A 23747-nucleotide genomic window follows, 5' to 3' on the forward strand; every position below is an offset into this window, starting at 1 on the left:
TACTTGAAACATCACTTACAAAACATAGTGTTTTCTCAGAAGCTCACTTTTAATGATAGATCTTGTAAAAAATGAGCAAACTAAATTTATTTTTCTTTGTTGCAGAGAAGCATTTCAGAAAATTCTTTAGTAGCAATGGATTTCTCAGGACACAGAAGCAGAATTATAGAAAATCCAACGGAAGCCCTTTCAGTTGCAGTTGAAGAAGGATTAGCATGGCGGGTATAAACACCTTTACTTTATCAGAATAGTATTTTCTGATTTGCTTTTTTTTAACAGAAAAGCTTTGAAATCATGTTTTTACTTCTCTCTTATACAGAGGAGAGGGTGTCTCCGACTCAACTCACATGGTAGTCCTATTGCCATGTCTAACATGGGTATGTGTGAGTTAATTTATTGCTAGAGAAATGCAATAACTGGTTCTTTCAGTAAAAGGAGAATGTTTTTCACAGATCTTTATTTCTATAGCTATACACAGATCTCAGTCATGGTTTCATCATAAAATCTCTAGAGAAGAGGCTCAGAGACTTATTTTGCAGCATGGACTTGTAGATGGGTAAGTTAATTCTTTACATGGCTTTTTTGAGACATATTCCTAGTGAACAATTCCTTTTTATTGGAGAGGAGTTGGAAGAAGGAAAAGTTTGCACTAACCTAGTAGGAATAAAATATTCTTTTATATAGGGCTATCTGGGGATCTGTTGCTTTCTATTTTATATCATTTGGAAGCAATAAAGTGGTGATCTAAGACTTCGATTCTGTCACTGACCGATTACTTATGTCCGCTCAGAGCCAAGCACTTGAGCTCTGTATTTGCACAATATTCTCTGGGAACTGTCAACTTTGGCACTAGTGTCTTTTGTATCTCTTAGTGATGAAAGAATGAAAGTAAGCCTGAAAAGATTTATTCTGAGATGAACTGTGCTGGGACAGACGTTGAAAAAAAAGTATGCTTTTTCTCGTGAATTGACTAAAAATTGTATCCTGCTTTAATAGTAAACAATAAACACTAGGATAAAGGCTTTTATTTTTCTCTCATTTAAGTATTAATTTAAAAAAATTACGAAGTAAGCAGGTATTCTATGTTCAAATCCTCCTGGTTTTCGTTCCTGTATTTTTGTCCTTACTTCTGTATTAAAAGTAAACTTGGACCTCCTTCATTCAGTGAGTAATTCCGTAAAACTCTGTTTCTTTGAGTCTGTTTCCAGTTAAGTACCTGGAACATCAGATTGCTTGTTAAATTCCTTCAGTTTTAGATTAAGTATGTTGTAATACTATTTTCTACATCTACAGAAAGGGCTCCAGGGAAAAAAATTATGAAGAGAAGGAAAGGGGGAAAAACCCAGTCATATTCAGTGCAAGGATTGTTAATTGGTCTTCTGCTTTTGTATTTTTATTTATTATTTAATTTCAAGGCTCCTGTTTTTAGACCTGGCTAATCATCCTGAAACCGATTCTGTACTCTGCATTTATTTTTGCATTTTTTACATGGGAGGGACAGGACATGGGGTTGCATCCCCCATGTATTTCTCAGCACGATGTCATTCCAGGCCTACTAATCTTCCAGTGTATTTCTTACACAGTAGATGAAACCCAGGAGATTTGGCGAGTAAAGAGCAATGGTGTTTGAAATGAGCAAGTGAATACCTTGTTAGCATTAGTTTAGTACAGTGTTGTTTACATGATATTCTTGGCTTTATTCATAGTTATGCACTGTGCTTCTTGGGAAGGATGATACTCTTGTGAGGACTGTCTAGAACTGATTAGAACACAGATAGTATGAGCTCTCATATGCTGTCAGATACATATTCAGGAGTTACAATGAGGTAATGAATACATGGTATGTGACTAATGCTGTGCTTTTTGATGGGCCGAAAGAATGAAATATAACCAGAAATATGATGGGAATAATAAGACACTGTTCTGGGAGGGGAGGCAGGGAGAATAATCCCTCTTGAGCCTTTTAAGGTGATCACAAGCAAGGAGTTCTTGTGCATATATGACAGAGGTAGTAGGGCCTATGTAATACCGTATGTACCAACAAATATGTTGTTCATGATAGTTTATAGAAGATAAGGGGACTATTATATAAAGGATCTACAGTTGCCTCAGTATTTGGATAAAACAACAACAGAATTAAGGACAGCAACCATCTTAAGGCACCCTATGAAGGAATAAAGTTCTGTTCTGGTGTAAAAACAACTTTCTTAAAGAAGCTTACATAGCAATATTGTAGATTTTGTACTTTACCCTCTAAAGGATGTTTGAAGACTTTTCAGTGATAAATGGTTAACAGGATTGCGAACTGATCAGCATCTGGTTGATGAATGGGATAACAGAATTACCAAAAGGCCCATGGAAAATGCAACTGGTCATTCAGAGAACTTTATTGGGGAGCAGCTGTCTGGAGTCATCCAGCATGTCTAAAAACCTCCTGCCAGCCAACATTTCTAAGATCCTGTGAACTACAACCCTTTCTTCATAATAAAGTTTTTAAAGGTTCTTTGACAACTAAAGTAGGTCTATTGTGATAAGGTTAGAAAAGAGTAAAGATTTTTTTATCTGAAGGAGAAGAAATGTTGCTTATCTTTGCTCTTAAGGAAAAAAGTAAGAAAATATACTTTAAAAGAACTGATGAGTGGGAACATAAATCCTAATCAATGTGTTTATTTTGTGTGTCATTTAATGCAAAGAATCTGTCGTAACTGTGTTCAGAACAATTTCCTTCATGTCCCGGAGAGGCTGAGAGGCCACTAGGTGGTGAGAGCGAGCCAGCTCGCGGAGCCCGCGGCTGTGGAGACGTCTGGCTTGTACTTGTGCTGCCGTATGCTGAGTTTGCAGTTATCCCTCTGGAATAACTGAATTACTATCAGAGCTCCAAATTAGTCTGGATAAGGATTTTGATAGAAATGGTAATGATTATGGACTCCAAATTTCTTAATTCCAACTATTTTCTTACTTTGGAAAAGTAGGACTCTTAACAAACTTTGAGAATGAAATTGGTACTTTGGAACCATGCCAATAGTCAGTGAAAATCCACTGTAAACCTTTGGCGGCTTTCTTTGCCTGAAATTCTTTATTTTCATATCTAGTAGCTGGGCTCTCATTTCTGGTGTGTGGTGGGGTAAAAGTAGGTGTTCACTAATGCTCACTTGATTGATACCTGCAAGTCCATCTTGCCCATTTCTTTTGTGTCCTGAAAGAGGAGCATGCTTGCCAGTGGCTGCCTCTCTATTTCCCTTCTTTGATGCATTGGTTAGTTCCAGACCTGCACAGTGCAAGCAGTTCATACTCTCTCCACTACAAAGCTATCTATCAGGTACTTCCCTCTGTCCACCAAACTGTTCTCTGCTGATATTCCAAACCATGGGATTTGATGAAAACTGTCTCATACTGATAATCATCCTTTCCTGTACCAGATTATTCTATCACAATTACAGCAAAATTGTGTTTTTGTCGATGTCCTGGTTGGAATAAGTTATCAGTGAACTAGTTGCGGTGGCACTGTTGGCCATTGAGAGTGTTGTGATTTGAATAATGATTCCATAAAGCAAGCAGGATGTAGCTATGTCTTGGTGGGAATTTTGGTGCTGTGCAGAAGTGAATGTGCGTTTATGAGTATTGGCCAGATGTGGAAAACATTCTGGTATGTCTCTCATTACCTTTTCTGTAAAATTCCTGTTTAACTACCTATGAATTTTCCCTATAACGCTTGCAATTTCGATAACTGTCAGAGTCCAAAAAAAATTTTTGTTCAAAGCACAAACTTTGAGGGTGCTTTTCTGTCTGAAGAGATGCATTGTAATTCTATGCAGTGTAAAAACTAACGCCTACAGTGTCATTTATTCTGAGAATGCATGTTTTTCACATAATAGACAAGGTGAAGAATTTAAGAGAAAGTATTCCCAGTGACACATTTGCAAAGAAATACAGATTAAAAGCCTAACTTGCGTAATTGATATTATTTTTGCTTTTCACTAATACTTACTGTAATGAATTTCAAACAGTTTTAACTGGATATTTACAAAAGGATTTCAAGTGATCTTACTGTGAAAATTTTCAATCTCTTTTAGGGTATTCCTGGTACGTGATAGCCAAAGTAACCCCAAAACATTTGTATTGTCATTGAGTCATGGATTAAAAATAAAACATTTTCAAATTGTACCAGTAAGTAAATTTTTTCAGTTTATGTGTGCAGTTGTAAAATCAAACAATTGAATAACTGTGATAGAGTATCGATGGATTTTTTTTTTCTTTTGCCGTTCTATGGAAGATGTAAACCTGTATCACTAAATATAATTAGTATTCTCTTGTAGACTTGAACATTTTTGAGCTTTGCTTTTGATTTGTTCTAAAGCTTGACTAGTAGTATGAAATCCAAAAAAGTTTCTTGAAAAAACAGACAAATCTATTTCAACAGGAATAGAAGCAACCCTGATGTCATAAAAATCATGTATTAATAGAGGTCATGTTGCCTTTTCATTTTTCAGTATGTGCACAATTTCTTAGTCATCTGTTTTAGACTGTCTACGATGTGTGTCTATATCTCACTGAGTCATCTGTTCAGGATAGTTTCAATATTTGTAGTCAAACATATTTTGTTGACCTCTGTTCTTGATTCATGTTATTATGATATATTCATGTCCAGGTCTTCTTCAGCGGGACAATTTTGTAAAAAAAACCCCAAAAAACTGATATCTTTATTTAATCCATCTACTTTGTAGGTAAGCTGAAATTTCCTAAACTGGAATCATATTTTTATCAGTTTTCATCGAACATACTGTCCAGTTCTGCCAGAATAGCCAGCCTTCTCCATTGCTTCCACTCTCTCACAAGGTGGTCTGTGCAGGTTTCTTTACATGCTGCTTCTGTTGAGATGAGAAGCACTTAAGCATTATGTGTTTTGGCCACAGATGCTTGACATAACTGAGCAGACCCATAGCTTTTTCATCTCTCTTCACAAGAACCTTTCTTCCAGACCACTTAATACTCTAGCATCCATGTTTCTTCCTGCTGAAGTTTCTATGAGATTCTGCTGTTTCTCAGTAGAAATTTGTGTGGTGGTGCATTTTTTTTTGTTTCTGGTCTGTTGATCCCCTGTGATCATTCACCACATTTCTGTATGCCTTGCCTAGGGCTTGTAGCTGATATCCTCCCTTAAAAAAAGTTCCTGTAGAATAAAAGACTGAAGCATTATTTGGAAGCAAAAAAGCAAATCAGTTTAGTTAAAAGAGCTGTCCAGGATTTTGTTATGTTTAGACAAAGACAATGGAGGAGTCCTTAATCCAAAAGTGATGACTATGCCTTGGATCCCATGTAGGCATCTATATATGGTCTGTGATAAGAATCCCAGGTGTAAGATCTCTATGATTCTATTGACTGCAGTAACTTCTAGTATCTACTTTGGGATAAGTGTTGTTAGATTTAGAAAACATCCTGAACTCCATAGAAATAGTGTATGATTCTGCTTTGTTAGGATGTCATTTAACTCTCAAATTTGAGACCACTTTTTCTTTCCCTATCAGGAAACAGACCCTCTCTTTTCTAGGAGCAGATGTAGCAGGAAGCTGCAGTTACCTTCAGTTTTCTCTGAAATGAATGATTCTCTTTTTCCCTTCAAAAAATTATGCTAAAACCTCGCTCTCGTGTTGTGGGATCTTTGGAGGAACCAGGAATTCTTTGTTTTGATATATTCTTTGTCTATACACTTGGGTCACATTTCACCATACTGTTGGTTGAGAAGACCTATACCACTTCATTGCAGAACCTGTCCTACTTGATGGAAATTTTTTTTAATTGGTTTTTAAGTAAAGCAATTTCTCCTATGCTAGTAACCAGAAAAAAAAAATCTGTAGTGAGAACAGCTTAGTCCAGGGAGAGTATGTGGGTATGGAAGCTGTTTGTCCCCCAAACATAGGCATGTTCCAGTTCCTTTCTGTCACTTAATTTCCAGTTGCATTCAGTACCCTCATGCCGTTCTCCATAGCCTGACTTACACATGCTCTATTTTTGCTAGAACAGTGCTCTTGAAGGAGTTCAGAAAATTATTCCTTGAGGAGGGGAAGGTTTTGGTTCCAGTTGCTGCTAATCTAAATGAAATGATTATTTTCTAAGAAACAAGGCATTTTGTATTACTGCAATAAATTCATAGCTTATTAGCTGGAGATCAGGGTTACCTCTTTGAATTTCAAATTCCACTGTTCTTCTAAAATCTTGCCTGTTTCCAGTCATTGAGAAGACAAACTTTCCTACTAAATGTAAATAAACAAATGGCATTATTTTTCTCTTGTGTTTTAGGTTGCTTCAGATTATACTGCATTTAAAAAATGTCTCCTTTTAGGCAGGGCATGCAGCTTGCCTAGTTCAAGTTTCACCCATGTTAACAGGTACTTCATGTTAACACTGGTAACCTGTGCAAGAGGTGTTGCAGGTGGGTGGTAGCGAATTGATTGTAAAAAGTTCAAAAGAAAACCTTTGGGATACGTTCAGAATCCTTTACTGTGTTTTTCAGCCTTTATACTCTGAGCTTATACAAGTTAACTTCAGTGTAGTCTATCCCTAAATTAGCTCTTCTGTAGTACATATGAAAAAATGAGAATTGATACACAGTTCTGGGACTGTCTTTTTCCAATAAATGTTCTCTCATAAGAGCCTTCTTAGCTTGCAGAAGTTGTTAGGTTCCTGGACAGCATAACTTTGATACGACTTTTTACTTTGCAAAATATTGATAGCTTTAGAATTAGCAATCTGCCTGGTATTCATTTCAAGGTTTGGAACTAACTTGGAGGAGGAACCTAGACATTTGAATTGTTAACTCGTCTGCTGTCAGTTGGCAGGAAAATTGCATGCATAGGGAAAGTCCAATGAATGATAATCCATTTTCAGGTTCTTGGCTGGAGCACAGGAATTTACACATACACACATTGGTAATTCCTTAACTAGCAGTGTTTGACCTGGTCTGACCAAAGTGAGAATAAAGAAATTACAAGCTACTTCCAGACATGGTAGAAAGGAGTAGAATAACCAGGCATCATAAGCAGTTCAACAGCTGCTTGCAGATAAGAAATCATAACTACAGGTAGCAGAGCTAATTATATCTTCTCCCTTCGCCTGTACTCAAGTAGGGTAGTTGCATCTTTCCCTAGCACACCATCTGCTACTCTATGCTAGCCCTACTTCAACATCTTCTGTTCACTACTCTGTCAATCTTGTACTTTTTTCCCTTTTCTTTTTAAAAATAGTTTAAGAAGTTTTTTACCCTCTATTTACAAGAATATTAATTAGTTGCTTTTCCACTAAAGCTTCTTGATATTAGACATATTAGTAGTAGAGGAAATCAATCAAGAAATTATACAGTCAGTAGCACAGTCCTAATTGTGCAAGAGCTAACATTCAGTAACTTAGAATAGGGAAATACTGATTGTAAATTTTTAAGCATCTACAAGTCAAAAGGAATCTTTTGCAGTTTCTTCTTTCTCTCCTGTATCTAATACATGCATTTGGAACTGCAGCAATTTTTTCTCCTACAACAAAAAACATCCTACTAAATCAAGCATGTTACTTTTGTGATGGGCAGTGTCTTGTGCAGCTAATACCATCCAGCACACCTCAGTGCACTAGTGTGTAGCCTCATCACACCTTATGAATTAAGTGATAGAAAATCATGGAATATGAATGGAGCAAATGTTGGAATCTGTGAGTAACTTGAAACTTGGTTGTTTTGTGTCACTGTGTAAAAACTCAGAGTTCGTATTAACTCCAGCTATCATTCCAAAGCATAAAGTAGCATTGTTAGTGCAGAAAGAATATTCCTTTATTTATTTAACTGTTCTTTCCTTTTAAGTGTGTTAAAAAATGCATTATTTTTCTGTCATTTATTTTTGATGTTGGTGTGAATGATCACTGTATTTTTCCTTCTTTCAGTAGCCGTAATATTGTGAATATATTGGTCTCTAAGAACACTTCTCAAACAAGTATTCCAATCAGGAAGAACTACCATAGCAAAAGAGGATTTTATTGAATCTTGTTTTTCCATTTTTACAGTTGGAAGATGATGGGAAGCTATTCTATACCCTTGATGATGGTCATACCAGATTTACTGATCTCATCCAGCTAGTGGAATTCTACCAACTTAATAAAGGAGTTCTGCCTTGCAAGTTAAAACACTATTGCGCACGAATTGCTCTTTAACCAAAGCATCTGTTGTTTCATCAGAGGGAAAGGAAGATACTAGAATACTTTTCCCCTAGAGGCAATTTGTATAGCAAAAAGGGGGCAAAAAGCATTACATTGTAAAGATTCTATGTTTAAGCTGCAAAAAAAATTTATATTCTATATAGATAAGAACTTTGCTTTGTGATTGTCACAGCAAAATTAACTTTATGGTTTTAAAAAACCGTTCTTTCCTATGTAATTCTTTAGTGCTGTCTTGTACTTTGGGTTTTTTTTCAACTGAAAACAGTTTTGAAAAATATTGTCTATCTCCTACAAAAATATAACTGAAGGAAGATCTTTGTTCTTAGGTTTAAAATTAACTTTTTGTCTCTATAAATGTTTCTCATAATTTCTGTTCATCACATAAAAGAATAACATTTACTGTGGTGAGGTTAAGAAGCTGAACTGCACATTTTATTTGTAAATAAAATGAATAAATATTTTGCACTATATTTTTGAATGCTACTTTGAGGATTATCATATCCAAAAAGTGAAAAAATCATTAAAACCACTTATAACTGCTCAGTTGTATTGAGTTGTGCTATTATTGTTGTAATATTTTAAAGGATTTTTTTTTCTCTAATGACTAAATCTATATCTTTGTACAGAGCAGGAGTGTCACTTTCTTGGCTGTGGAATGTATAAACATGCATAAGTTATTATGTAGTGCATAACATGGTTTAGTGCATACCTATAGTCTCCGACACAGAGAGAGGGAGAGAGAGACCTCTTAAATTTTGTGGATTGTTGCACAGTTAAGAAGGGAATCAACTTCAGTTACTCTTTAAAGTAAAGGTAATGTCTTAATATTTGCAAATTAACAATATTTACAATACTTGCAAATAAAAATAAATTCAGTGGGCTTGACTCTGCTGAAAACCTTGTGAAAGTGTATGTGCACTCAGTTTCTAGCTTATTTTATTATTTATCACAAAATAAAAATGTCAGTACAGCTATTGGTCAACCAGTCTTTGCAGATTACCAAGTATCTAACAATCCAACTAAAAGGAACTGAGATGGTAGACCAAGTCAAATTTGGGACCATAGCATTAGAAATACTTTTAATATCTGTGTTTTGAAAGAGAGATGATATTGCTGCATCCTTGAACAAAAACTCGAGTGCAATGGGGCCTGAACTGAATGAGGCATCCCTGGATGTCCTGATGCTTTGCTGTCCAAGAGATTTGATCTTGTTATGAGGGTTCAGGACATTGTCCTGGATATCTCTGTATGGTAAAAGGTGGTATTTGAAGATGGGCCATCACACCGAATCCAGCCCCCTTTCCTGTGCTTGCTTGGGTTCTCTGACTGTCAGGCATACCATCTGTGCTGCTGCAGGAGTTTCTGGGCAGAGAAGGTAAAGGAGGCCTGGGCAAGGGATGGAGTGAGTTGGACCCGAGGCACAGCAGTGCCAGTGTGTGTAAGCTGTCAAGGCCATGTAGATGGAAGCATTAGAATAGTATGGTAACTATAGCCTATGGTTTTATTATTGTGTGTCTGTGGAAGGCAGGCATAATAACATAATACTGTGATACTTAATTTACTGACTTGATCCACACATCACTGACCTTTTCCTCTGGTATGCATATGCAGTCTTTAAAGCTCATTAAAAAAGCTGCTTTTTCTAATGTGTACCAAAGATGCAACATATGTGGTGCCTAAGCTCATTACATTAGGAATGCCTTGTAAAACTCTTTGCAGTCTAATAAATTTAACTCTTAAACCTCAAACAAAATTTCAAATTGTACTTAACAGAAAAATACCATTTTAGTTAAAGCCTCTTCAGATTCACTTCAATAATGGGATTACTTCTCAGGTAGTGTTATTTTGGGTATTGATGTAGAATAAGGAGAAACTTTCTCTGCATCCCTGGGTTTTTTTTACCATCATGGCCAAATGAATTGTCTGCTGTAATCCATTTCTCCTTGGACATGTGAAAGCTTTATATTTGTATTTAAGTATGCATGCTTGGTAGAGAATCTAACTGCTCAGTGAGTGAGTACCTGTCACCTTTGGACCTATCAGAAAAGAAAAGGGAGTGTAAGTATTATGTCACATTTGTCATACGGTGGAGTGACATCAACCATCGAAGCTTTGCCTGCTTTTCCAGTTTTTGTTTCACAAGTGAAATTGAAAAAAAAAAACCACCAAAAGTAAACTGAAATAAATAAAAACCCCCAAACCCAAGTAATTGCTTAATGAGTGTCGGATATGGACATTTGAAAGTTTTTAACTGTCGAAATTTCTTACACTGCAAAGCGTTTCTTCCTGCATTTTGACAGTTCTCTTAATTAAAATCTAAACAGAAATGTTGCTGAGAATACATTATCTCTTTTATATGAATGTGCATACCTTTCCTGAACTCTGTGATTATTTGTGACTATGCCAGAAAAAAACAAACAAGTAAAACTAATAAAATCTAGGCTACCTCCTTGTTTAAATGTTACTGAAGAAAGAAGCACAAAGGAGGTAGTCTTAATGTGTAAAAAAAAAACCCAAATACCACCCCTCAAAAGCCCCAATATTGTGATATCCCAGACTACTTCCAAATGTCTTAAATGGTACAAGTGGTTGATATGTGACTTGAAAGATACTTGCTAGCAAAGAATATTTTCTTGTCAGGAAAAACAGCAAGGAATTTTTGTGAGATCGCCCAGAATATGTCTGACCACAAAGTTCTTTCAGGGTGTAGGCAATGCTGTTTAAACAGAATTTCAGTGTGTTAACTGGTGCTTCTAATTAGGAATACTACACTTTGGTGCTCACCTTCACAAAGAAAATTGGCTAATCAGGAGTTGTTAACAGCTCAGAGAGTAATCAGTACTATTTTGGGCAAGCCAGTCTATCTGTCTCCCAACATCTGCTCCTCTACAAAATATGGACAATGTTATATCTATCTCATAGAGTGTTAAGGACAGATTTTATTTTTTCAAAAAAGACCGTAGAAACTGGTATTATGTGCAGAAGGTTTTTTTTTAATCCTTTCAGAAGTGATATGTTTTTACCTTTACTTGATGGAAAATCAGTGCCAGAACACCTAGTTTGAAGCACGGTATTTGAAAAACTTTTCATGCTTTCTTCAGAATTCAAATTTTACGTTCTGGGAGTGTGTCTGTGTAGTGCACTGCCAGGAAGAGAGAACTGAGCTTGCCATGCAGAGGTACTAGAAGCAGCATAACTGCTGGAGTCCAGCTTGCTATCTGGGGTAATTAGCCCTGCAGGGGTATGCACTGCGAGATGTGAGCTAGTTCAGAGATTGCGCTGAAGCTCGGCATTGTATTTGTTGGCGTGGCCTTTGTGCCTTGGTTTCAAATCTTAAAATCTTCTTGGCTCAAAGGAGATTAAAAGTTAATTCACTGCTTTCATAATGCATATACATACATGGCCGGAATTAAGGTTACATGGACGGCATTAAATGACATTTTTAAACTTCTGAGTGTTTTTACTTAACAATCTTATTAAGTCATTTAATGAATTTTTTGAAATGTAGTAAGTCTTCAAGTCATCCAACCAAATGTTTTGAAAGAGAGCTTTAACCCATTAAATAAAAGAGGATTATGTATGTAACTAACTACAAGTGGTATCTTTCAAAGATAATTGAATTTGTGTCAAATGTCTGTTACATCCTGGTTTAAGAATTATAGCATTTTGTGCTTCCCTTGGGGGTAGAATGAGTATGTAGTGTCAGTAGTCTTGAGGTGCCTCATTTTAAGTTAGAATCAGCTTATTTCAAGAAAATGGTCTTTTTTTGTTGTTACATTGGTAAAAGCTACTCATCTTAATCTAAACAGAATCCACACAGTCACCAATTAGTTTTAACTGTTTTAACCTGTTTATTAGATGTAACTTGCAAATCAGTCTAGCACTTGTCTCTAAGAAATCTGATATGTAACTTTTGTTACCTTTATTAATTTAGTTTAGAAAAATATAAAGCAATTTACAGCATTTCTGTTTAGTTAGAAAAATAATTATTTTTATTATTGTCCTGATATTTCAAACTGCTATTCTAATACTCACACTGTAATGCATTCCATTTCTAATTTCAGCTTTCCCTGAAATCATCGAAGATGGGACATACCCCATTACTTGAATATACTTGTAAGCTTTCAGAGGTTAAACACTTATGGTCTATGCATAATCAATGTGTATGGTAGTGCAATTAATGTTAACTTTAATGAAATGCATGAATATTTAAAACTTAATGAATCTGGCTTTACAGCCTGGCTCACATATGTGAACAGTATTGACTGTTGGCCTCTGGATGTCAGCAGTGTATCACGAAATTCCTGTAATCAGCCGCTGTTTTCATGCTTCCTCCCAGAAATATCTGTGACTTGTGGTCTCTGCACACCTCCAGAACACCCAGTGCTTTTTCCTCTTATAAATTATTCACTTACTCTGTACCAATTAGTTCTACTAGTTGCTAGGTTTGTTATCAAGTTAAGCTTCAAGACAAGAACCTGAACTCAATGAGTGATTAAAAATTTATTAGCAGAGATGATTAAATATGCAGATAGTCTGTGAAGCTTGTTCTTGAAACCATTATATTACCTTTTTAATACTAATGATTTGTATAATTAATTTTATAAAAGCCTGAAAGTCTTTTAAAAAAAATCAGAGCAGGACATAAAAGGGAAGAGATTAAATGCAGAAGAGGCAGTGAACCTGAGCATTAAAACAGCTCATTCACATGTATAGGCAATAAAGTGATTTCCTTACAGGAATAGTTTGTGGTTTTTCTTCCCCTCTGCTAAGTTGATTATTTTATTAATCTTCTAAGCAATTTGGGAAAACTCTTATCAACTAGTGAGTTGTATTTTCAAAATAGAACTTGATGTGATTAACGCTGATAATACAGATGGTTCCTCTAAACTTTACAGTTAAAACCATATCAAGATGCAGTCTATACAACATTTGAGCTCATGATGGATGTTAGGCATGTGAGGAGCCCCAGGGCTTCCATGGCAAGGAAGGTACAGGTGCATTAATGCCACATGGAACTGTGGGGCAGTGTGGCCAGTTCCAGGTGAAGTTTGTGAAAGAGGGATTGTCCCCCACACTGGTTTTTTTTAGATGGTGTGTTGGGTGGTGAGCAGGGTCTTCACTGTCGCAGGGGGGGAGCTGAGACCCTCCAGAGCCTGGATTGATTAGGAACAGCCTGGGGCTGTTGAACCTGCAGGACTGGCTCAGGAGATGGGCCTGTCCTTCCCATGGGGGAAAGAAAACAAATTACTTTATTGCCCCTTAAGGGAGTAGGTGGAGTGGAAAGTTGGTCCTGGGGCCTGGCTTCTTGCTTTCCATGTTCCTGAGAGAAGAGAGCCCTCATGGCAGCGTGGAGAGCCAAGGTGGTGGCATCAGCTGTGGCCGTGGGCAGTGCAGGTGGCTGGCGCCATCCAACAGTGCTGGCGTGGCACAGCTCTTGGCATGTGCTGGTGTGTGCTGTGGTGTGTTAGATGGTTTGTATCACCTCTGTGAGAAGACTCGAGAGGTGACGAGACCTGGCTACGCTCTGGGAGCTGAAGCAGGCCAGATGCATGAGGGAGGTGCAGGGGTGAGCTGTGGCTGTAATCCCTCTGTACCGTGCCCTGCGGGGTGGGGCAAGCAGCATTCCTCAGGCACTGCAGTGGGGAGAGCCAGAGCTCACCGTTCTCCCCCTCTCCTTCCAGGTCTGCCTGGTGCAGTGCAACCAAAGACCATCGCCGGTGGCCCCAGGCACCCCATGGGAGTTGGTTGCTGTGGATGAGGCTGGAAGAAAGGTGAGGACTTAGCCCAGCTTCTCCTGGGGCCCTGGACAAGAAGGACATCAGCAGCCCAGTAGATGCTGTGGTGCCCTTTGCCTCCTGGAAAGGAAGGAGTTGCCCCTCAGGTGAGGCTGATGAGCCCCACCAGCTGGAAACTGCCAGAGTTAATGAGTTTCACTTAATAAATGAGGGTGGTTTCTGTTTGACTTGTAGGAGTGTACTGTGAGGAGGTGTGTTGTGCCTTGAGGTTGCCATGAATAGTGAGTAAAATTTATCTTTTTTGGGACTGGGGCTTTGAGGTGGGAAGAGGGAAACAATGAGTGGAGGTTGTCATGCACATATTGTGTTGCCCTTTTTTAAAACCTTTCTATAAATTAGAGTGTGTTTATTTTTAATAAAACGCTAAGCTCTATAGTAGCAGTATTTAGGCTTCAGTTCCATGAAGTGCAGTATGTGTTTCTAGCCTTGGCTGTAGTTGGTAACAGAACTACAGCACAGCTCTTACAAGAGTGAGACCCAACCATGGTGTTTGTATTGCAATCACCACTGATCTTACATGGCTAGGAGGTCATGTGGAGGGTAAATCTAAATAAAAATGGTTGTTCTTTAGGTAAAATAGAAGGTGTGCCTCTTTGATGGTGAGAAATTGAGACTCTGACCTAGGAACTTCCTTGGCAGAAAGAGAAGTCTCTGGAAGTATTTATCTAGTACTCTTGGACATATGTTGACTGAGATGTACAACTTTCCTTGCTTTTTTCTTGCTCTAAGTCAAAACACCACTTTTTATAAAGATACTTCAGCTTCCCCTTCTACAATACCAGATATCTACTTAGGGAAAGGGAAGGAGCAGAGGAAAGAGCATTGACTAGGGTAAGATTGTTGGTAGGAAAAAGCTGAGAGCACATTGACTGAGGTGTTTGCTGCTTTTCTCATTGTGACTGAAGCTGAACAAAGAAGTCCTTAGTCTTGCATTCCTGAATACAGTGTAGTATGACATGCTGCTAAATGGGATCATAAGTTTAGACTGGTTTTTAATGTCAGTGAAAACTTTCTAAAATGAAGAAAAATCCTTCAAGTGAGGGAAATTGAAATATATAATTTCAGATGCCTTTACTGTGCAGGAGGGAGAAAAAACACATGAAGCTTTCACAAGTTGGACTGTTTGTTTTGTTTATTTGTAGTTTGTGGGGTTTTTAACAAACAAAAAGCTTTCCTTTTTTTTCTGAATTGTGCAGAACTCTGCAATTGCCAAATCTACAGCCTATGCTAAATGTTTAAGTTCTGGAAAATAACTCATGGAAAAATATCTTCTGATGATGGATGTGAGGTCAACTATGCAAACTAAAATACTTTCTCCCCAGTTACATGGTATAGGGCTGTGGTGCTCAGACCATATGCATAGCTAGTTATTTTTAGGCATTTAAGGAGAATGTAAAGGAGGTGATATGTGTAGGAGGGTGGAAGGGTATGGAAAAAATTTTAAAAGATGCTAACACTTGGAACAACAATACTTATGGTGTTGGAGTGATCCCCCCCAACCTGTACACATCACGTCTGAAGGGGTTTGCTTCTGTACTGGACAATTAATCAAGTCCTCATTTCTGAAATTATGCATGTACTTTTTTGTGTGCTGTACATAATGGTATGGATTTCAGTATGCTTAAGATAATGTGTGCAAGTGTTGGCAGGATCAGAGTCAAAGATGTCAAAAATAACTTGGAGGGCTTGTGGAAATTCACAAAGTGTAATAAGGTGATACTTCAATTGGTGCTGAAGTGGAAATTGTAGCTGATATTATATTTAATGATGGACTGTGGTCACTGGGTTCACTGTGACTGAACAATATCCATCTCTATTTTTGAGGTAAATGAAGAGCAGTATATGAAGTTGAACTAAGAATTAAGAATGTTTGTTTTTCTCTTGTACATTGATACTGCTATTTATACTTATTATCCTGTATTGTGCGAATAACAAAAAAACCACACAAAAATGCCAACCAAACCTCTCCTGTGCCAGCACCAAGCCTTCCTTAAAGAAAGGTTTGCAGTAGGAATCTATATTTGAAGTGGCCTTGGCCTTGTGAAAGTGTAAGATGTATGATACTTTTGAAGAAAAGTTTCCTTATTCCTCACCACTGTAGATTGGGGAATGATCTGTTTCTGTTTCTTTGCTAGCAGTAAAGCTGACATGCTAATTCAGAGTACCAGCAGTACAGGTGGTGCTCATAAGGGCCTCCCCATGGCAAAGAAGTACAGCTGAATTGTATTACCCCGTTGCTCAAGATAATGGAAGTTTGCAGCAAATGAATTCTAGGTTGTTCTGTAATGAAGTGGAATGCTTATTTGTCTGCAGGAATGTGTGTTCCACTTCTGCTCCTACTTCGACTTGAAATAAGGCCATATAACTCAGCATGGATTTAGAAACACAGGGAAGAATGAATATGCTTTTACCATCTTGTTTATCCAAGGAGTTGCAAGACTGTTAACTATTGATATTCTTCTAGGCTTTCAGCTTTTTTTTCCCTCTGTATATAATTCTTTCTAGATTATATCTTTATTACTTGCAGAAATTAATCTCAAGTATTTTTGTCAGTTATTTATTTTACTAGAAATTATTCTATAGAACAGAGGTTTGTAGTTCTTTGAACAAGTTTTTAATGTAATCTAGAAGCAACATTGGTTCTGTAACTACAGTTGCTGAATCTGGTGCTGAAAGCATGATACTTATTGGATTCATGCACATGTATTGTTCAGGATGCTTTCAAAGTTGTAACAGTAGGAGAAAGATGTATTTGATGTTATACAGGCTTATCACAAATAAATGTGGTGTTGGAGGAATTCTGCTATATTAGATTATATAGACCAAAAAAGTCAAGTTTAAGGTAACTGACCATCTTTGTAGTGGTTTGCCTTTATATTATATGAGACTGGTTGTGGGCAGCTCGAGAGAAGAAAAAAAAAATAGATCTCCTGAAGAAGAGAACAGTGATGATGAAGAATCTGGAGGAAACGAGCTCCAAGTAAAAGCTGGAGAACTATGGCAGTTTAGCCAAGTGATCTGTGGCAGTTTGAACCCTGAAAAGCCCTAGAAAGTGGAAAAGTAAATGACAAGATGAAACAATGCATTAGAAAAGAACAACCACTTCAGCTGCTTGGGGCAGGGGAGGAGTCTGTCTGACCCATAATTGTGAGGCATTTTTGCAGTGATGTGCACGAATTTGAAAATTCTCATCAACTCTGTTAATCACCTTTGGAGTGTCACGGAGCAATTCTGAGCTAGTGAATTACTGGTGTTTTTACTGGATAATACTCAGCAGCCTAATGTTGTAGGGGAGGTTTTTTTCCGAAGGAGGTGTGTTTGTTACCTGAATCTAAACTTTTTATGCTCTGCTGAACAGAAACAACATAAACAGAAACAGCATAAACTGGAGGCAGGTGGAAAGATGGTAAGACAAAGAAATGAGATATACACATTGTATGGGCTGCAATTATGAGGCTTGAGCAATGGTGGAGAGACTGGTTAGAAGTCTTATTTCTATTTAGTAATATGGCATCATTTGCTGATGGCATGTAGTTGTAATTCAAATGTAGTGTCTTGTGACTCTTCTGATTTAGGTTTCTTATGCTGAAGATATGAATCTACACTTTAAGACTTAGCTTTGGCAATTGTTACTTGAAAGTTTCATTGGAAGCTGACTTTGAAGTGTTGAAGTAGTTGAATGTGCTGTGAAGTTTGAAAGTAAACTTTGCTGTGATATCTCTACTGAAAAGCAGTGTAGATATTTACAAAAAAAAAAAAGGCAGAAAGGTGGAAACCACATATGTAAGCATGTTAACTTTTTATTAAAGGAAATCATTCCAGGAGTCCTCATAAAGCCAGGACAATATTCTAAAAGTGAATATACATGTTGACAGCTACACCCATAAATTTGAAAACTGCAAACATGTTCAGCATAAAAGCCATTTTTGAAAAAAGCTGTTACTCTGCCCTTGTACTAATTTAAGAATTGTTCATTCATTCTGATTTTTATAGTTTCTTTTCATATATAACTGGGGCAGTTTAAAAAGTACTGTATAGAGTCTTTCATGATGTCACAAACTTCATAATGACAATGATTATTTTTAAAAATGCACACATAAATGCTCAAAGTTTCAAATAAGATCAATAATTCCATTCTTTTTCATTTTAAACAAAGTCACCTGTCCATAAATTGCACCTCTGTACATTATCCTTGCAAGGAACTTCGGGAGTTCCCGAGAGTCGTGATGCAAGTTTAAGTCTCTTGGCTCTACCACTAGATTTGGTGGTTTTCTTGTTCTGTTTGTACTCTATGTAGACATAACAAAGTCTTCACAGACAGCACAAGATTACGTCAGACAGGCTCTTCTTTCAGTACCCTTCTGTCAGAGAACATTCAAGGTACACACATGTTGAAGTTGGTTTCAGTGAAGTACAGAGTTCATATTAATGAAGCTTGGATAAGTGTAATTGGTATGGAGAGAGACTTGAGTATTCTGCCCGTGGATGCAGACTCTGAGGCAAAAGAAATAATCAGTCCTGACCTCAGGTTTGTTTTCTCACTGGAAAGGAGGAAGAAGGATTCACTTGGTCTGTTCTGCATGGGTGGAGCCAAAATGGTATTTGGGATAAAACTATGGGTTGAAGTGGATCTTAGACATTAAGAAACATAGAGTGCCATTTTTTTTTTTTTTGGAAGGGGGATGGTCTTTGTTTGTTTTGTTTGGTTTTTTTGGGGGTTTTTTTTGAGTAGGTAGGTATTTTTATGGTTACTGTCTGTATCCAAAATGTGTGTGTACAATCTAATTACTTGTATTTAGCAAATGGCTTCCAGGTTTTACATGACGATAATTTGTTTACTTGGGAAGGGAGTGCAGTTCATGCTTAAATGTATGTTACCTTAGATCTGACAAATGGCCTGCACTTAGTTGTTTTCTCTACTACTCAAGTTAAAATACTTTTCATAGAAAATATATTCCTCTGACTTTGCTGGGGTAGCGATGTAAGAAGGAACAGGAAAGACAAAGAACTGATGCGAAAAATAATTTGATGACACTTGAGATAAATCAGTACCTTGCCTATATAAATAGTATTTATGAGAGATTTTGATATGTTGACTGATCTCTGTCAGTATAGTGTTTTGAAACTTTTGATAGGTACATAGTATGTTTACTTTGATAAATGAAAGACTGAGGTAGAACTATGACTTGAATCCTCAAGGATTCACATTAATACATGCATGTTCATATGTTGGTAGGACTCCACTTAAGACTTTGAACAGCTAAAAAGTACAATTTTGCTACAGAAAGGTTGGCAGGTGTTTTGCACTGCAGAAAATAAATCTGCACAGAGTAAAGATAGTTGTAAAAGCTACAGAGTTCCTGGACAGTACTGACACAGAATCTTTACAATGCAATTAACTGCTGACGTAGTGCTGTTTCTTGCCTCTTCCAGTCTAAGTGAATGTAAGTTTCCTCAAACAGGCTTTTTAGTAGTGAATTTTAGTGGAAACCATCTGGTAAAGGAGACTCTGTTTGTGCAAAGTCCTTTTTTCTCTCTGATTAGTCTCTAACAGATTTTCATCTCTCATTATACTATATGTTATTTGTGGGTAGTGGGAAGAGAAATAAGAGTAAATTGATTATCTAAATCAAGTGTGTCAGCAGCAATTCTCAGTCAGTCTCTGGGTATTACTGCTTTCCTGTGTATTGAATTAGACTTCTGCCTCAATTTTATGATTTGTAACACATTCTGGTATCTTTGATATAAACAGGGCACGGAAACAACCCCCAGTATTAGTGTACATAAAGAATTAATTTTTTTTTAAGGTGTTCAACAATAAAAAAAACAAACCCAAACCTTGATGCATCCAGAGGAGGGCCACAAGGATGGTGAAGGGTCTGGAGGGGAAGCTGTATGAGGAGTGGCTGAGGACACTTTGTTTGTTCAGCCTGGAGAATAAGAGTCTGAGTGGTCTTCAGCTTCCACATGAGGGGAAGAGGAGGGGCAGGAACTGATCTCTTCACTCCAGTGACCAGTAATAGGACTCCAGGAAATGGCCTGAAGCTGAGCTGGGGAAGGTTTAGGTTGGATATCAGGAAAAAGTTTTTCTCATGGAGGGTGGTTGAGCACTGGAACAGGCTCCCCAGGAAAGTGGTCACAGCACGAAGCCTGACAGAGTTCAAGAAGCATTAGGACAATGCTTTCAGGTGGATGGTGTGATTCTTGGGGTCTCCTGTGCAGGGTCAGGAGTTGGACTCAATGATCCTGATGGACCCTTCCAATTCAGCATATTCTATGATTTTATGCATAGGAGATGTTCTGTGTAGTAGAAACCCAAGCACAAGTGAGGCTTCAAAAAGCTCATTTGGCTTTTGCACATTGTCTACAGCTAGCACTTCAAAAATCATAGAATGACTACACCATGGGCTTCCAAAAACAGCACTGTCACTGAAGATGAGAAATAAAGCAATGTAGCCTACAGCCAGTAACACATTAGTCTGACATAAACACCTCTGCATTGTCTGGTGTTTGTGCTAGAAAAAACAGCTTTAGAAGGAAGAAGAATAAAGGCTCATTGTGTCATGCTGATGAATGTGGACTAAATATAGTGACCAAAATTTTTTACTTGCGTGAGATTTTCAGTTTTCCTCTGTTGACTGAGCAAGATTAGTTTTCTGCAGAGGTAGTAGAGAGCAAGAGTACATGAAACAGTGGAAAAGAGTGCCAAAGAACTAGGTGCCTGACACTGCAGGCATCTTCCACTTCAAAATTGAGATATCTGCCAATTCACTCACTGTTGATTCTGGTGATAGGTGGGACAGAATCATGCTGGTGTGGTACTCTGAGGTCAGAGAAGAAAGTGTGCTTTCAGTTATTTGCTTTTTACCAAACATTAGCATTAAACTGTTTTTAAGATGGCGGACTCAAAAATAATTCCACGAACTTGTTCAAGAATTAGACTACTGGTACCTAGCAGGAAATATTCTGATGTGTAACCTATGCACTGTGTACATATTAACAGAGCATAGCAGTGTACCAAATATATTGATGAAATATTAGTACATTTAATGGCATCCAGATGTGACTATTATTGTGTACAGACTTTTTTTTTTTAATGCAAAACATGTTATGTCTTTGAGTAAGAGTTCACATTCTTCTTTTGTGCAGGAGTTATCAGTCAATTAAGTGAACAGTGATATTTTTATATGGGCTAACAGATTTTTAAGTGATGCCTAGACTAATACCTTTTCACTTAATGGTTTGGAGATTTTGGGAGTTTTTTTGTGCAAAACAAGCTGCTCTTGTATTGGAGAAAAAAGTAGATGGAGCTGGGCAACTGAGCAAATATGACCATATGGCAGCATATCTTAGCATATCCTTCCAGATTCTGCTGAGGCAATAATAGCAGTAAGACTTCTATGTTATAAAATAACTTCTATATCTAGGCCCATTTTCTTAAGGATAGTTTAACAAAACATAAACCTTGTAGTATTAATTTCATAGTCTAGTCAAAACTACCTAGATGCGTACAGTTCCTTGTTAAACTTCCTTTTTCAGTCAGCTTACTTTCATTTTTCAATTCCTCAGTACTTTCTTATAACTAGAGGTAGGGGCCCATGCAAATTAGTTGAAGGCTATTATTTCCTTTGGATCAAGGAATAATTTTGATGTATCCCCTCTCCTGTGAAACCTTCTGCCCCAAGCTTCTGCACCTGGAAAACTGCTAATGATTGTCAGAGGTGGAAATGGAAGCTGATTGGTTCAGTGTGAGAGATGGAGAAAACACAATGGAGCACTGAAGAAATGAGATTAAACTATTTGAAAAGAGAAGTACCCTTTGCCTCTAGGAACATCTACTTTGAGAGTAAGGGTTTCTCCTCCCCTCATCCCAAAAGTCTGGATAGGATAGGGAAATGCTCATTGTGATTTTTGGTAATGTCTCCAAATTAACTTAAGTCAAATGGACTCAATGTTCTCTTCCTACTAGTGGTCAATTTTAAATGCTGTTAGCAGGAATAGGATATAAGAACTGTAAGGAAGAACCTTCCTTTTCGTGCCTCCTTTTGCAACCAGCCTGTCAGTAGAGACCTTCTTACAGTGGGCTGCATCTTGTCCTTAATTAGTTACTACTGGACCATGAACTATTGGTAGCTGTTTGGTTCCATTTATTGACACCCACCTTGTCTCAAAGAGTAGCACTTCTCATTGTGTGGATGAAGTTCTTTGTGGCTTTTTAAACATGCTGCTTGATATGTTTGCCAGGTGTTTATAGGCAACAAGTAGTCAGCAGGTGATGCATCATCACCTTTACCTCAGCAATTGTTACTTTATAAACATGGGTGAAACTCTCCTTTGCTGGGAAAGAGACTAGTTGAAGAGTTGAACTGTCTCCCTTTTGAATGTTTTCTATATTTCTCTTGGCTCTTTAATGAGGTTATCAGAACTGCATTTCAAGTGAAATGTCTGTGTGTATTTTGATTTACAAAGCTGCATAATGTTTTGATTTTTTGTTTTGGTGGATTTTTTTCTCTTTTTTTTTTTCTTCTTCAGTTTTTAATACTTTGCTAATTTTTTTCTGCCCTCTGAGCATTGAACTGATGTTTTCATAGTGGTAGCATCTACATTCTGACCAATCACTGAATATGCATGCCTCAGGGTTATTCTTTCCCATTACTTTGAATTTAATGACACTTCTTATTTTCTCTATTTTAAAAAAAAAATTAATTACTGCAGAAGTAGCATGTTGGTATACACAAGAGAGATGATGTCATCCTGCTTGGTGTGTTGTCCAGTGTTATCCTTGGTGTTGTCTTGAATATTTTAGAAGACATAGAATTGGGGATTTCAGTGTTCTGAAAAAGTCCAGCAAGAGAGCAAAGAAAAGACACTGTTGCACAACAAGGAAAAGGGAAATTAAAGAGGATTTATTGGAGACAACTAGCTGGTCTGGCTTTCTAAGTCAAGAAAGGTACTGATCCTGAAAAGAAGGGCTGATAAATCTAGGACTCTAATGAAGAAAGCAGGAGTGGCATGAATGAAACAGTATGAACTTCGGCTGGAAGGAAAGTGGAGCAAGAGATACCTTGATTACAGAGAAGTTTGAAAGTAGAAACTTTTTTTGTTTCTAATTTGGTTCATAGAATCATTTGTGTACACTTTTACAAATGACCAGTAAATTAAACTTCTGAAAATTGCCATTTGTAACTATACCAAACTGCCAGTTTGAATGGTCTGCGAAGATATCTTCCCATCCACTCCACTTCCCCTGCCACTTTCAGTTAAGATTGGATCCTGATGGATAGCATCATTTTGTCACATTGTGGCACTTTATAAATAACATAATGCAGTGATGTACAGTGCACTGACAATTGCAGTTTTAGTAGCTATTGGAAAAGCTAAAAATGAACATTTTCCATAATCTAGATAGTTTACTTGGGCGGCTGGGCTTTCTGCACATCTCCAGTATGTATTCCCATAAGATATTAAAAAAGATGTATATGTTTTTATTATATTGTGTATACACTTTGGTAGGTGTAAAATAAGTTTACATTTTAAATGCATTTGTGCTGCTATCAGAGAAAAGCAAAACAAAATAAATTGATGCCAGGGGAAATGTCAGGCATGCAACACAGATTTGTTAAATAAACATTACTGTGTGGCATTAGCTAATGTTATTACTTTGTTTCCCTAGTGGCTCTTTTTTTGATTATCTGCATTTCTAAAGACTGTGCACATTTTGTACACAGTAAGAACAGAGCACAAGGATTCTAC

At 37.3% G+C, this 23747-nt stretch overlaps 1 protein-coding gene across 6 annotated transcripts in view; it reads left to right on the plus strand.

The window, feature by feature from the left end:
• Positions 1–23747, plus strand: part of GRB14 (growth factor receptor bound protein 14) — a 104059-nt gene that overhangs the window by 51232 nt on the left and 29080 nt on the right. For 2 of the 6 annotated variants that reach the window (XM_064661034.1, XM_064661035.1), the window contains exons 10-14: positions 106–222; positions 320–377; positions 469–556; positions 4074–4167; positions 8044–9003. In XM_064661034.1, the coding sequence (XP_064517104.1) occupies positions 106–222; positions 320–377; positions 469–556; positions 4074–4167; positions 8044–8190 (504 nt within the window). In that variant the 3' untranslated portion in view covers positions 8191–9003. Of the gene's footprint in view, positions 1–105; positions 223–319; positions 378–468; positions 557–4073; positions 4168–4648; positions 4725–8043; positions 9004–23747 lie in introns of those variants that run through there. The other 4 variants (XM_064661036.1, XM_064661039.1, XM_064661038.1 and 1 more) reach the window with 4 other exon arrangements.

This window comes from Pseudopipra pipra, chromosome 7 (genome assembly GCF_036250125.1).
Source record: "Pseudopipra pipra isolate bDixPip1 chromosome 7, bDixPip1.hap1, whole genome shotgun sequence".
Lineage (NCBI taxonomy): Eukaryota > Metazoa > Chordata > Aves > Passeriformes > Pipridae > Pseudopipra > Pseudopipra pipra.